The sequence below is a fragment of the Hemicordylus capensis genome, chromosome 7 (genome assembly GCF_027244095.1).
Source record: "Hemicordylus capensis ecotype Gifberg chromosome 7, rHemCap1.1.pri, whole genome shotgun sequence".
NCBI lineage: Eukaryota > Metazoa > Chordata > Lepidosauria > Squamata > Cordylidae > Hemicordylus > Hemicordylus capensis.
Window position 1 is genome coordinate 23,719,464 of NC_069663.1, and position 15,091 is coordinate 23,734,554.

At 48.2% G+C, this 15,091-nt stretch overlaps 1 protein-coding gene across 11 annotated transcripts in view; it reads left to right on the top strand.

The window, feature by feature from the left end:
* Window positions 1-15,091, top strand: part of POU2F2 (POU class 2 homeobox 2) — a 110,279-nt gene that overhangs the window by 65,245 nt on the left and 29,943 nt on the right. For all 11 annotated transcript variants that reach the window (XM_053267849.1, XM_053267854.1, XM_053267852.1 and 8 more), the window contains 3 exons: window positions 12,929-12,994; window positions 14,251-14,285; window positions 14,416-14,472. In XM_053267849.1, the coding sequence (XP_053123824.1) occupies window positions 12,929-12,994; window positions 14,251-14,285; window positions 14,416-14,472 (158 nt within the window). The remainder of the gene's footprint in view (window positions 1-12,928; window positions 12,995-14,250; window positions 14,286-14,415; window positions 14,473-15,091) is intronic.

Genomic DNA, 15,091 nt, shown 5'->3' on the forward strand with positions numbered 1-15,091 from the left:
AGAGAGAGTGGCAAATGGTTTACATGAGACCGTGCACTTCGGCACATTTTTATTTGGAGTGTTTGTTGTGCCCTAATAGCTATTGTGTCTGAGTGGGCAATTGTGATGGTGGTGGTGGTGGTGTGTGTGTGTGTGTGTGTGTGTGTGTGTGTGTGTAGGGAGAGAGATATTGATTGCTTGCTTGCTTGCTTTTTCATATATGTATATCCATGGCCAACAACTGGAGATCCCTAGACAAACTCTGACTTCCCAGTTGCCCCCAGATTCAAAAGAGGGGTTTGAATGGGCATCTGACATTATTATTATTATTTTTTATTATTTATTACATTTATAAACTGCCCCATCCAGAGGCTCTGGGTGGTGTACAACAACTTTTAAAAAAGACATAAAACCCACAATTCAAACACAATGCTACAAACAATATCAAACAATTTAAAAACAATTAAAACCATTTAAAACCAATTAAAATACTTGTAAAAAACAACAACACTTTACAAGCCTTGGAAGGCCAGGCCAAACAAATAGGTTTTTAGGGCTCTCTTAAAGGCCGACAGCGAGCCTAAACTGCGTAGGAAAGAAAGGAATGCACTCCTTTCTGCCAGGAGTGCATTCCATAGACCAGGAGCAGCCACAAAAAAGGCCCGGTTCCGAGTCGCCACCAGACGTACTGGTGGTAACTGGAGACGGACCTCTCCAGATGACTTCAATGAGCGATGGGGATCATACTGATATGGCAGGCTTCTCAAACTCTGTTACATGGTATTGAGATTTGCCAGCAGATGAGGTGAACTGGAACTTCCCAGCTCCCCGTTGCCAAAATGGCCCCTTTTGGCAATTCTCATTCTGACCAGGGCAATGTCTCCAGCTCGTTCGCTCTCCTATGGGGCTTGTTGCATTGCCTGGGCCCATCTTGCAAATTTGGCTGCAAAACTCTGACTCTCTGATAGAATTGTACAAGACTGTGTATAATAGTATTCATGGATGTCTGTGTGTGTTTGTGTCATGTTGTTGAGGATTAATGTGATGGGTTGCAAGAGTATTCTTCACACTACATGTAAGACAAACTCTGTTGTCGTTAGACTGTAGCGGACCACATCGCCACAGGTGAGTGTGAGCATTGGTTGTGCTCTGCTCCCCCCCAGTGGCAAGTACACAAAAGTGCAGGCCTTATATTGCTACCACTTGGCAGTGAAACTACCTTCTTGCAGACTTTCACATTGACATGGAGCTTTTGAGGGCTTAGCCCTGGGACCTGTTTTGAATGCCAGAATTCATCCGGAGAATGTATGAAGTAATGTAACAGTGTCTCTGGGCATGAGCAGAGCGCCTCTCCTCCACCAGAATAACTACTGCCTGGCCTTCTTAGACACCTGCCCTTGGAGGAGTGTTCCTCCAAATGCTGTGGTGTCCACACCGGCTTGAACCTTGGCACCTCTGATTTTAGAAATTAATAATTGCTAGCATGAGTTTAATTTTCAGGTGGAATGTCTAAGATTTCATCTGAGAGCCGTTCTTACAGATGATGATGATGAAAATAATGAAGATGAGAAGAGGAAGAAGAAGAAAATGTAACTGTATGATTCATTGGTCTGGAGTAAAGCTAAGCTCTGGTTCTCTTCTTACTAACACACATGAGAATACCCCTGCTGCACACATTAACAGCCACAGAGCCTGTGGATCATGCCCGCCACTTTGCCATTCTGTAATCACCCCGACTGTATGGGCAGAAGCGTGCTTCCGGTCTCTTTGGGGGCAGCTAATCCCCAGCAGTGCCTTGAGATGCTAACACAGTCAGTGTCATCTTCTTGGGGTGTCTAAAATGAGCAGAGCGGCTCCCCTGGAATGAGGGCACATTGTCCTGTAAAGAAAACCATCATTAGGAGGCTCCTTGTAAGTTTACTAGGTCTAGTCCTGGAAGGTTTGCCAGTGCTTTTTATCCATACCCCTGCCTTGCTATTAAGAGAGCCTCAGTGAGTCCTGCCTTACCAATGGGAGGTCCTAGGTTCTGCTTTTTCTGTAGTGGCCAATGGGGTGCTTGTTCCCTTCAGATCAGGGATGGCCCAAGCATTGGATGGCCCAATGCTGCCTTGCCCCATAAGTCTGGTGGGGGATAGCCTCCCTTAAAACTGACCCTTGCCAGTTTGGAAGTGGGCACAGGCAAGGAAGAGGGAAGGTGGCCAGCAGCCTCCTCTTCTCTCCGCATGCTTCTTCCAAGCTTGACCCCCGCCACCCTGCTGGTGCCCCTAAAATCTGCTGCCTGAGGCAGCTGCCTCACCCTGCCTCATGAAAGGGCCGTCCCTGCTTCAGATTATCTCCATAGCACTTATGTTGCTGTTGCTCAGGAACGGCATGGGATGAGGAGTGGAGGATGTTGTGCTGTAGTACCAAGCAACAGGAAAGGGATCACAACAGCTGCAGGAGTGTGTGTGTGTGTGTGGGGGGGGGTTCCACTGGGCTAGGGGAGCTGGGCTTCTAGGGTGGGTGGGTGAGCAGCAGTACTTGCCCACGGAAACTAATTGAGAGGTGTGGAGGAGGATGGCAAGCTGGAGATCCTGGCTGGGGGTTGCTTGTGTGGCTTACTAGTGAAGCTGAGGAAATGGGTGTGTCGAGGGAGACCCTTGTAAACTATTAGACTACAAGCTGTATTAGGGGTAGGAACTCCATACTGGAGTTCTCGGATTTAGTGTGTGTGTGTGTGTGTGTGTGTTTGGGGGAGGAGCAACAGATATTGCTGCTTGAATCTTTCCGTGAGCGGGACAGAAAGGACACGGCTGATCCTGATGATCACATTTGTGTCTGTCTGCAAAGCCAGGGAGACCTCGTCTGTGGCGCGCCAGGGCATGTGGCACAGCAAGGGAGCCTGTGGTGTTTGTATTCTGTGTCGGTGCCCTGGCACACACGTGCCTGAGTCCTTGGGCACAGCGAATACAGGCACAGGCACCAGTTGGTCCAAGGGCAACGGCACAAAATGCATGCAGTTGTTGTGTGCCAGTCCCAGCCGCGTTCTTCACTCCCCCCCCCCACGCCCCGCCATGGCTTCCTCCCAGCTGCTTCCTGCCACATTCACTGTTCTTGCTTCTCAAGCGCCTGGGGACTCCCCCAGGCCTGCCCCGAGCTCGGAGGCCCTTCCTTGTCCCGCCACCCGCTCTTCCCCTCTTTGCAACAGGCTCTGCTGCCCGTGGCAGGCAGGGTCCTCCAATGCCCCCTCTGCTGTGCCAGAAGCATCCTAGCCATGGTGAACTCTGGCCTGTGGGCAAGAGGTAAGTGACCCCGGGGGCCTCTCAGCTCTCCTCTTTTTCGCTGCTCTTTCTGCCTAGCTCTCTTCTCTACAAATCACCATTTTCTTCTAGGACAGACTGCCAGATTCCCTCCGTGCCAGAGGGAATGATAGGAGGTGGGGGAGCTTATCTTAGTGGTGAAGCATCTGCTTTGCGTGCAGAAAGGCTCAGGTTCAATCCCTAGCAGCTCCAGGTAGTGCCAGGAAAGTCCTCTGTCTGCAAACCCTGGAGAGTGGCTGCTGGTCAGAGCAGACAATACTGAACTAGGTGGACCAAAGGTCTAGCTCAGTATAAAGCAGCTCCCTACAGCCACAGATTCTTAAAGACATCTTGGACTGGAGACAGACAAAATGTGTCATGGCAGGCACTGCTGCCCATAGTGTGCACGCTCATCCCAGTGATGTCTTTGTGGCACCTCGTGAACTTGCAGAAGCTGTTCGAGGAGAGAGAGAGCAGTGGGACCAAAGATACGAGTGCCTACAGCATGTGCAGTGATGTCCCTGTCACACCACCACCTTCAACCCTCTTAAAAAAACACTCTCTGGTCTCTTGGGCTTTGTCTTGTGTAGGATTCAGTGCAAAGGTGAAGGGAGAGGATAGGTTTGGGGACAATTCCAGTGGGCTGGGTGTGAGGCAGGGTTCGAGGTAAGCGTTAGATGCCCACTGGGGAGTAGAGGTTTTTCAGAAATATGAAGGCTGGCTGTGCTTGGGCTGAGCTCCTGTACCTAACACCTACCTGTGGGGCAGAAAATAAATAGGGATCCTTTTCCCAGCAGAAACATAAAGGGATGGGGAAGCCATACCTATTGAACATCTGCTTGACGTGCTGCTGTTCAAGTCAAGAGCCCTGCTAGGGGGAACAATTGGCAACCTGGCCAGCTGTCCTTGCTAGAACTGCCAATTTTTCAAGCAGTCACTGCTCCCACGCCTTAACAGCAGCGTGATGTGCGGATATTAGCAGGCAGTGTTTATCTCCGGGCTCTGAAAAGTTTCACTTGCAGATTTCTGCAGATAGAGCTGTTGCTAAAGGCACAGCAGCAGATCAGGCTCTGGTCAAGCAATGCTAGCTGACTGGGAATATTCTACCAAGTAATATATTGTAATTAGACGGTCAGACTAGGACTGGGGAGATCTGGGTTCAAATCTCCACTCAGCTGGAAAGCTTATTTAGTGAACTTGGGTAAGTCACTCTCTCTTAGCCTAACGGATCTCACAGAGTTGTGAGTATAAGATGTGCAGTAAGAATGGGGCCATAGTTCAGTGGTGGAGCATCTATTTTGCATGAAGAAGACCCTGTACTCAATCCCAGGCAGGGCTAGGGAAACCTGTCTGAAGTCTTGGAGAGCCTCTGCCAGTCTGTGTAGACAATGCTGAGCTAGATGGACCAATGGTGTGACTCAGGAGATGGCAGCTTTCTGTGTACCTAATCATCCGTGCATCTAAGAACCATGTATGCCACCTGGAGGCCTTTGGAAGGTGGGATAAAAATGGAAGAATTCAATAAAGCTATTCCTGTCCTGTAGGGTGACCAGATGTGGAGGAGGTCAGGCCTTCTGTCCCTTTGGAAGAGGGAATTTTGGCAGGTGCCACTTGTCCTGCAGGGGAGGAGGGGCAGAAAAGCGGCACCTGCTGAAATTCCTTCTTCTGTGCAACTGTTCAAGGGATAGACCCTTGAATTTGACTGTTCTGATGCCAGCTTTCCCCTGCAGAGGGCATGGTCGAGAGTGCAGGCAAGAGGATCAAGGCTGGTGGGTGGGAGGAGCCCTGCCCAGAGAGCTACCAAATGGGCTGGTTCCCGGGCTTCTGTTTTTAGCTGGGGTTTCAGTAAATCGGAGGCTGTTTTTAAATCATCTAAAAATGTGAAAGGGAAGCAGAAGTGAAAGCCAGAAAAGGGTGGCCAGCAGTTTGGAGGACTCGGGGGGGGGGGAAGGCGGCGGGCGGCGGGGGGAGGTTGGGAAGGGCAGCCACAGCTCAGGTCGTGCAACGGTTGGCAGGATCCAGCCCTGAGAAGGTCTCCTCCTGTGTCTTTAAGAGCTGCATCAAAGGGAACGCTTCACCAAGTGCAGCCCCTCAGTCTCATGATGGGTGAAGCCACACAGTAACCAGAGCCTTTCTCTGGGTTTGGAGGACTTTGCAATTCGAGTTGCCCTGTTTGTTTTTCACTGCCCTGCTTCTGTGTGCTTTTATAACAGCAGCCTGGGGTATTTGCAGCTCTTCTGGGCACAGATATAAATGGTGTGTGTGGGGGGGGAGTGCCACTGTGTTTCAGGCTGTTGTTAGAGGCAGAGGAGCAGGGCCAGAAAAAAAGACGGCACTGCAGCTCTAGGTCCCAAAGGCTGCTGTTTTGTCCTTGTCTATGTGCTGTTTTATGCCCTGCATATTGCAGGGGGTCTCAAGCTTGGGTTCCCAGATGCTATTGGACTACAGCTCCCATTATCCAGAGTCCATTGTGGCTGGGGGTATTGGGAGATGTAGTCGAACGATACCTGGGGATCCAAGTTTGAGTACTCCTGACATACAGTTTAAAGATGTTATTGTAAACGGTCCTGTGGATTGTTTATCAAGGGAGAGGTAAGATTAAATATTATCATAAATAAATAACCTTCTTGTCTTGAACCTTTTCAGTCTCTGGACCCAACTTTAGCCTCAGTCTGCAACATGAGACTCGCTTTTAAAATTTTCTACTGTGTGCTCATTTTTCTTCTCTTTCTCTCTTCTTCTTTTTGTCTTGCTTCCCTCCCTCTCTTCCCTTTCTTACTTTCTCTCTCTCTCTCTCTCCCCTCCCTCCCTCCTCTTAAAATAATTCAAAATAATTAATTTTTTAAAAATGATGCTGGTGCCCGTGATGGAGCCACTTTTAGGTCAGGACACAACCCAGTTGTAGATCCCAATCCGCCAGTTGAAGGCCAGAGCACTTGGAGACACTCGCTGCTTTCCGTTTCAGAGAAGGCTGGGGTACTGGGAAGATTACAGGGTTGCCAGATTGTAACCTGGAACATTTACCTTTACTTTTAAACTTGCTCATGCAAATGGGAGAGGTTGCTGCCGCCACTCAGCTCCCCCCACACCAATGCATCTTGTGCCAGCATCTTCCCCTGCCCAGCTGCTGAAATAATTAATTTTGCCCCACTGTAAACTGGGAAGGAGGTAGAATAATGGGATTCAGGAAGCAATTGGATGGGAGATGCAGCCAGAGTTTCTCCCACTGCAGTGCTATTGTTAATAACCGAGGTAAGGTCGCTGGATTGCAGAGTGACAAGAGTGCAGAAGGGATTCAGGAATATCCCATATATAGACATTTCTTTAATATGCAATATACATATTACAGGCCTAGGAACATAGGAATCTGCCATATACTGAGTCAGACCATTGGTCTATCTAGCTCAGTATTGTCTTCACAGACTGGCAGGCCTCTTGAGTAAGGCCTCTTACTCATAGATGCACAGCGCTTCATATAACACCTCTCTCCATATTAGTCATATTAACACCAGCCATGTACTGGGATGTATACAGAACTAGCGAGACAAGCAGAACTTCAGTGGGTGAAGCTTTCCCCCAGCTGTCAGAATCAATAACTTTACCAGTTGAACATCTATTTTTCCTCTAGGCAGCCCTCTGCACAACAAAGCAATTCCGACTGATTCAATAACTTTACCAGTTGAACATCTGTTTTTTCTCTAGGCAGCCCTCTGCACAACAAAGCAATTCCTACTGAGAGGGCCTCAGTCAGGAGGATGAAGGGGGAGGCTAGATTAGAGTTGTCAACTTTTGTTTTTACTGTACTGCACTGTACTGTACGGTATCTAACATTCATTAGAATTTACTCCTGCGTAATCTTTTATCTGTGTTTTAAAAACTGCACAGCAGGCAGAAATTCAGCCAGGAAGGGTTTTCCCACCATGGTATCTCTGTGCCAGGAAAAAAGCATGGCATGTTGCGTATCTGTCCGCTATAGAAGCCTTGGTAGGGAAGAAAAGGTGGCAATCTTGGAGAGAGTGGGGTCAGCAAAATCCAGTGATAGTAAGAATGGTATCTGAATTTCCTGTGTTTGTCAACTGAATGAAAAGACCTCATTATTCAGAAGGTGCATTTTTAATCCATTTTTGGTCCTAGATTAAAAATATTCAGAAGTGACACGCCAGTGCCTAAATTGTATTCTTAGTGTCACTTGTGGAAGAAACACCATTCGCTTATTTCCCCACCACCACCACCACCTCTCACTCGCATATACACACTCCCTGTTATCTTTGATCAGAAACTATAGAAACTTCTGACCTTTTCCCAGGTCAGATGTTTCTCGAGTTATCACTCCCCTCACTGTGGGTTTCCTGCAGCAGTGAGTGCCCCTTATACTGGCATGCTATGCTTAGGGTTGCCACCTTCTCTGCCCCGCTCCCAACATTACAGTTGTGCCTTTCACAGCTGCCTGGCACTTGGAAACGAAGCCCTAGCTTATATGCCAGACAGTGGTAGAAATCTGGGGTGGCAAAGTGGGATTATACCACTTCAAGCTGCAGGGGGCAGATTCCATATTGGACGCTTCCCTACATTAAAAAAAAAAAATCCTACAAGTTAGCATGCCAGTCTTCTCCCAGCTGTGCTAAGTTGTTTTATTTTTCTTTAGGGAAACACTAAAAAAAAAGTGATGTGACTTCACTACCTGTTGCCTAAAGTGGTACAACCCATTCTACCTCCTTGGGATTTCAGTCACCTCATCGTGCTGCCACATGGCAGGTGAAGCGTTTCCTCTTGTTTCATCATCATGCCAGGGGAAAAAAGCTTTACCTGCTTGGTTTCAGCCTGGTGGGGGCAGTTAAAAAGATGACAGCTTTAGTCATGTATATTCCCTTTTGAATCTTTTTGACTTCCGGCATCTCTGCACATACAGCATAGGAAAATAGGAAGCTGCTTTACACTAAGTCAGACCTTGGTCCATCTAGTTCAGTGTTGTCTGCACTGGCTGGCAGCAGCTCTCCAAGGATCCAGGCAGGAGGCTTTCCCAGACCTATGTGGAGATGCCAGCTGAACCTGGGACCTTCTGCATCCAAGGCAGATGCTCTACCACTGGATTTTGGCCCCATCACCCTGTCCTCCTTCTGGATCTTAATTCAAAGACCAGCATTCAGCCAGTCCACAGAGATCTGCCATGTGTGTGCTTGCTTGCCTGTTTCCTATCCATTGAACGTTGGAGAACCTTGAGATGGAAGGAATCCAGAACTCACCAGAATGGGATCAAGCTATTTCCCAGAATGCTCTGCTGCTCTCTCTTTGCCTGGGACATCTTGGAGGGTGTTGGAGGGCAGGGTCATTCTCTTGGCTTACTTAGTTCAGCAAACTTTATGTGCATGAGTTGGTTGGAGTGGGTGGCTGCCTCACTATTTCCAGAGAAGGCTTGTCACTTACACACATACACACACACCATCACTCACACTGACAGCACTGCTGTGCTCTTGATAGGCAGAAATTCAACAGATTTAGTTTATCATAGGAGGGAGGTGCAGCAATGGGGAAAGCTGTACTGGTTGAATTCCTGCCTGTCATTAAAGGTGTTAAAGGCATAGGGAGACACACACACACACACACACAATGTTGGTCAGGAGAGTTAGAAAAAGGTAGAATTTCCTGCCCTTTCAATACATGGTACTAGGCAAAGTGGGGATTATAATCTGCATTAATGAATTTATACAGTACATACAGATTACTCTCTACCAAGTAGTACAGTCATCCCTTGCCAACCACAGTTTTACCAACCACGGTTTTGAGTATATGTGAATGGTAAATTGTGACAGGTCTTGCCAACTGCGACCTGAGTATCTGTGTTTGGAGAAGGGTTTTTTAGTGATTTTGGAGGGGTTATAGCAATTTTGGTGGGTTGAGTGGTTCAATCTGTTTATTCCTCTTGGTGACCTTTGCTAACCCTTGCTGAACTTGCCAATTTAAAATGCCTTTGAGTTATTTGGGGGAGTTAAAAAAGTCCAGAGGTTCAATCTCCTCATTCTTCTTGGTGACTTGGCAATATTACAGGATTTTTAATTTTTAAAACATTTTTAAGCAAATGTTTTGTATTCTCCCCCCTTTGTTTTTAGGTCTTTTTGTGGTCCCCCTAACCCCCTGTTTCCCATAGACTTTCATGCCTCGCCAACCCTGAATTTGCCAACGGCGAGGTTTTGCCAGAATGGAACTCTGGCGGTTGCCGAGGAATGACTGTATTTAACTTATTATCCCATTCTTCCTCCAAGGATGTCCGGGTTGCATACACTGAGCTCCCAACCTCCATTTTATCATTATTCGTTTAGGTTAGGCTGAGAGATAGTGGCCAATGCAAGGTCACCCAGTGAACATGATGGCTGAGTGAGGATTTGGGCTCAGGTTTCCTTATTCTAATCTTACACTCATATCACTGCACCACACTTTATCATGGTGTGAAAGTAATAACTTCATCAGCCACTTGTCTGGATGAGTATAGGCGATCATTCTTAGCATGAGTGTCCATAAAAATGACCAACCACACTCTGGAAGAGATGTATGGGTCATCTTGGCGAGTGGTAAGGATAATTTTAAGGTGGTAGACTGCTCACCAGGTGACTGGTGTACGAAAGGATCCCATGCAAGCAGTGTTAGGTCAACATTTCGCTTCTTGATTATTCACCTGACATGAGTCCAGAGTCTAGGGGTGGCCTTGCGATTCTTCTTTCCTCTCCCTGCCCCGGTCTCATGCTGAGGTCTAACCTAGTTTAGTAGAGCTCCATCTCCCTTATGGGAGCGTGACTCATTAGACTTATGCAAATCAGAAGAACAGCCTGATAAGGCTCCACGCCTGTGAGGAAGACAGAGGCGGCTGCTTAGAGGAAGGCAACCTCCCCTTTCCCATCCCCATCATAGAGTGCTGGGCTGGTCCAGGTAGGAACTGGAGGGCCAGGCTGGGGCAGGAAGGGCCAAACCCACCCCCCCACCGGAGGCAGAGATTTTTCCTTTTCTGGGAGGCTGATGTTATTTAGGCCAGAACAGCGAGCGGAAGGCAGCGCAGATCTACTCACTTAAACCTCCTTTCTTTCGCAGAGGGAGCGAGGAGAAAAGTTTGCCTCGATGACTTTCAGTTAATATATTATTTAGGTCCAGACATGCTTGAATGAGTTGCAGGCTGTGTTGCCCGGTCGGGGCCTGTTAATATAAAGATCCCCCTTCAAGCTGAGAGACTGGTTTCTCCTCTCCCCCCCCCCCAACGTTCCTCTGGACCATTGTGAAGGTGCTGAGCGGGTGTGTGTGTGGGTGGAATGAATTTAAACGATGTCTTTTGGAGGATGTTTGGCAGTGAATTTGGTGTCTAGCCAGTGGTTGAGTTTCTGGAATGAATTTTCTCTCAGGTCACCTCTGCTTATGGCCCCCGTGCCCCCCCCCATTTCCCCCTTCCCCTGTAAAGATCTCACTTGGTCTGCACATGACTGGCGCATGAAGGTGGGCAGTTTCTGGGCCCCAGATGCATTAAGGCAGATCCTCCACCAAGCAAGAGCAGGGCTGTCAACTTGGCTGTCTCTTGGCCGTGGGACCAAGCAGCACTTTCTGTCTCCAGGGGATTCTGAGGTATCCTCCTCTCCGTTCATGACCAGCTCTTCTCTGTTTTTCCACCAGCTGTGCCTCCACTTTCTCTTCCCACAGCAGTGAAACAGCCCTCTGAGGCCAAGTTGCTTGAGGGTCTGCCAAAGCTGGAAGTGGCCCTGTGCCTGAGACCAGTGACCTTGGTCTCTCTGCCCCAAAGGCACCTTATGTGTCTTAAGTGGCTCTTATTTGACTGGTAGTACATTCCCTGTGGTTCAGGGCTGTTGATCTGTTGAGAGCGGAAGCGTAGCTAGGTGGGAGGGAACCTATGTTCGCCCCTCTGCCCGGCAGCCCCTCGGAGTGAGGGAGATAATGAAGAAAATAGGGAGGGATGGAGCTTGAGGGGCCCCTCATGAGCTGGGGGGCCTGGGTTCCATCTGCTCAATTATCACTACACCCCTGGCTGAGAGTGTGGAGGATTTTCAGGCCAACTGGTGGCACTGGGTCTTAAAAATCTGTGAAAGATCTTGTTATTTCTACTCTACGGACTTGTTATTTCTACACACACACACATCCCATTGTGATCTGTTGGGTTGGTGTGTAGGCCTCCGTTTGCAAGGTTTCACTTTCTGATTTGGGCTGCTGGGGGGGGGGAACTAATTTTGCAGCACCAGACGTATAGGAGGGCTTTTCCAGAAAACCCTCCTTGGAAAGTTCTTTTTCTTAATGTTAGTCATGCTAGCCAAGATCTAGCATAGGAGTGCAATATCCTCTTCCTATGGACTAGAGCCAAGAACAAGACAATGGTTGTGTGTGTGTCTATTTGTCTGTGAAGTCATCAGATGTCCTCTTTTTCATTTTTTAAAAGAGTATTGGTGGGCTCCAGCACAAGAGAGGGGAAGTGCATAGCTTCATATTAATTTTGTAAAAGGGTGGGGAAGGTTGCAGAATGACAGCTCTGTGGCCAGAAAGGGGTGAGGTAGCCTGGATGATGATGATGTCATGTGCACTAGCCAGTAGTTCCTTATGGTGCTTCTGCAACCACTGAATCATCAGTCAGGCATCCATGGGCAGAGGGGATGGCAGACAATTGCAATTTATTGCTGGGACACCTTGATTTCAGCATAACAGAAGCACTGACATGAAAAATTGGAACAGCATTTATTGCACAAAAATGGTCATTTGGGAAGGCATTTAATAAAAATGTGGAAGATACGCATATCCATGATTGCATAATTCTGTCTAGACAAATCCAGACCCTGTTTCTATCTAATCCAGATACTGTTTCTAAAAGTAGCCAGTGAAAATGCTTCCAGGAATCTCACAAGGAATGTTGCTTGAAGGCAACTGTTCTCCTCTGTTTGTTCCCAGGACCTGGAATCCAGAGCCAGTGTGTGTGTGCCTGTGAACTTGGAGGTCCGAATAACTCTCATGAGTAAACAACTAGCTAATGCTACTTCTTGGGAAAATGGACACTACTCCACAAGCCCTCCAAAAACAGATTCTGGAGGCTCTCCCTTTTTGGCAGTGCTGTGGGCATGCTAAGGGTTACGGGTGGTGTGTTTTGACCAGCCTTTGGCCTCTGAGGCAGCAGCTTCGTCCTGCCTCAAGGTGGGCCTTCTCAGGCGTTAGACAGAGGGGGTGTGATGGAAGTAAAATGCCACTTGCTGAGGAGGAAAGGCAGGAGAGGGCTGTTCTCTTCATGCCCTGCTGGTGGGTTTCCCAGAGGCATCTGGCTGGCCCCTGGGAGACAGAATGCTGGACTGTAGGGGTTCTGAAACCTGGGTCCCCAGATGTTGTTGGACTTCAACTCTCATCATCCCCAGTCACAATGGCCAAATGCCTTTGTGGCTGGGGATGATGGGAGTTGTAGTCCAACAATACCCGGGGAACCAAGTTCCAGAACGCTTGCAGTACAGCATAGACCTTTGGGTATGAACTGAAAAAGCTCTTCTTACATGTCCTTGTGTATTTATATTACACATGTTCTGCATTGATTCCCACACACCCTTTCCTCAAAATACCTTTAGGACCCCTCACTTCAAATATTCGGGGTCCGGATCTGCTTGCAAACCATCTTGGTGCTCATTCCCATCTCCTTTCCTCTCTCACAGAAGTAAGAATGTCTAAGCCCCTGGAGCTGGAGAAGGCACGGCTGGAGCTGCAAGAGGAACGCACAGGTAGCAGCATCTCTGGGTGGGAGGCGGGGGTGGAGGTGGACGTATTCATCTTGTTTGTTAACTAGCCAAATGCCTATTAGCATATTCTCTGGGCATGTGCAGAGGGAGCCCTGTGGAGGGTACAGTGTAGCATTGTGGACCCTTCAGTGATCCCAACAGGGCGTCGTTACAATTGAACAAGTGGAGACAAATGTCCCTGGAAGCCTGAGTTGGGAGGGCACTTCCTAGGTAATAGCTTGCTCTTTTCTCTCCCTCTTGCACCTCTCTGAAGAAGGAGAGAGAAGAGAAGGTGAGAGGAGAACTGGTCTGGTGGTAGCAAGAATGACTTGTCCCATTAGCTAAGCATGGTCTGCTCTGGTTGCATATTAATAGGAGGCTAGAAGTGTGAGCACTGTAAGTTATTCCCCTCAGGGAATGGAGCCGCTCTGGGAAGAACAGAAGGTTTCAAGTTCCCTCCCTGGCTTCTTCAAGATAGGGCTGAGAGAGATTCCTGCCTGCAACCTTGGAGAAGCCGCTGCCTGTCTGTGAAGACAATACTGAGCTAGATAGACCAATGGCAGTATATGGCAGCTTCCTATGTTCCTAAGAAGGCAGGAGGTGCAGGGGGTCCATTTTCACTTTTTTTTTTTTTTTTGGTCCCAGGGTAGATCTTGCTCCCTTCCTCCATTGTCCTGCAACTTTGTGTCATAGATGAGCCTTTGAGGACTAGGTCCCCTTTATTTGCATAGCCCATGTCTGGATCCTGTTCTAGTTGCACTCTAGCAAGCCTGGACCTGGAATGAGGCCTGGTTTGCATATCATGGCTCAGTTCAGGCATAACGGGAAACCAGTGTTTCCCGCTACAAGAATGAGACTTGGAGAGTCACAGATTTCCCCCTCCCCTCTTTCACACACACACGAGGAGGAGAGGGAAAGCTTTTACTTTGGCTTTGAAGGAAACCACAGTTCCATGTTACATCCAAACCTGGTAACTGGTTTACTTTAAATCACAGTTAGGGAACAAGGCAGGAACTGAAACCACTGCTTTGATCCCTGCTTTTCTCAGACTATGTTTTAAAATCAAGCACAATTTCCAGATTCCGGATGTGACACAGAACTGTGTTTTACTTAAAAATGAAAGGAAAAATGTTCCCTTTTCTCTCCTTGTGTGACCCTGGGAGCGGACGGGGAACTGGGAATGAGAATTCTTGAGACTATCAGGTGAGACTATCTTCTTATGGAGGCTTCACCATGGATTTTTTCTACTTTGGTTCCAGATACAGAAAGAAATGGACCTGACACAAACCACCAGGTGAGAAAAACTGGGCAGAAGCAGGAGGTATAAAGTGTGTGGGTGTTGATGGAAGTGTGGGGATAAAATTGCAGGGGAGAGTAAAGTATGCTCTGTCCATGCTGACCTCCTTGGTCTTTGTCCCTTGCAGACTCAGCAAAGCAAGCCGTCCCCGTTCTCCCCATCCCCAACCAGCACCGGCACCAAGGTAGGTCTCATCTTCTCCTACACTACCTGCAGCTCTGTAGTAGTTACCAGGGAGGGAGTGTCTCTTCTCTGCTTACACAAAGTGTGATTGGTATCCTTCTGGAAGAGTCATTCCCTCCCTTTCCCACAGATGGCAGTGCTAGGCAGTGCCCCCACACAAGAGATCCATCTGCAGTGCTATCAGAGGAGAGCCAAAGCAACCCATTTGACTGTAGAATTAGTATAATTCTAGACTATGTGGAAGTGCCTTATTTGGATGGAGAGCCCCTAAGATGCTCCTTTGCTCTCCTCAGTAATGCCCCTCTCAGGAAGCCATCTCTTTTCTCCACAGGAAGCATTTATAAAATGAATATTTCCCCCTTCCCAATAAGCTCCTTTGGGACAAGGAGGCAGGAATTGTTTTTGTAGCACCCTCTGTGTGCAAAGGGAGGAGCCAGTTCCCCAAACATGCTTTCAGTGTCTGTGATCTCCACCCGTTGGCACAATTTCCCCACCAATCTGTAGACCCCCCCCAGTTTGCTATAGGAGGGAGCCTACTTATTCTATGCCTCCAGATTTCCCAGGGTAACTAGCTTCCGTGTTCTCTAACGGTATCAGCATCAATCTACACTGAGTAAAAA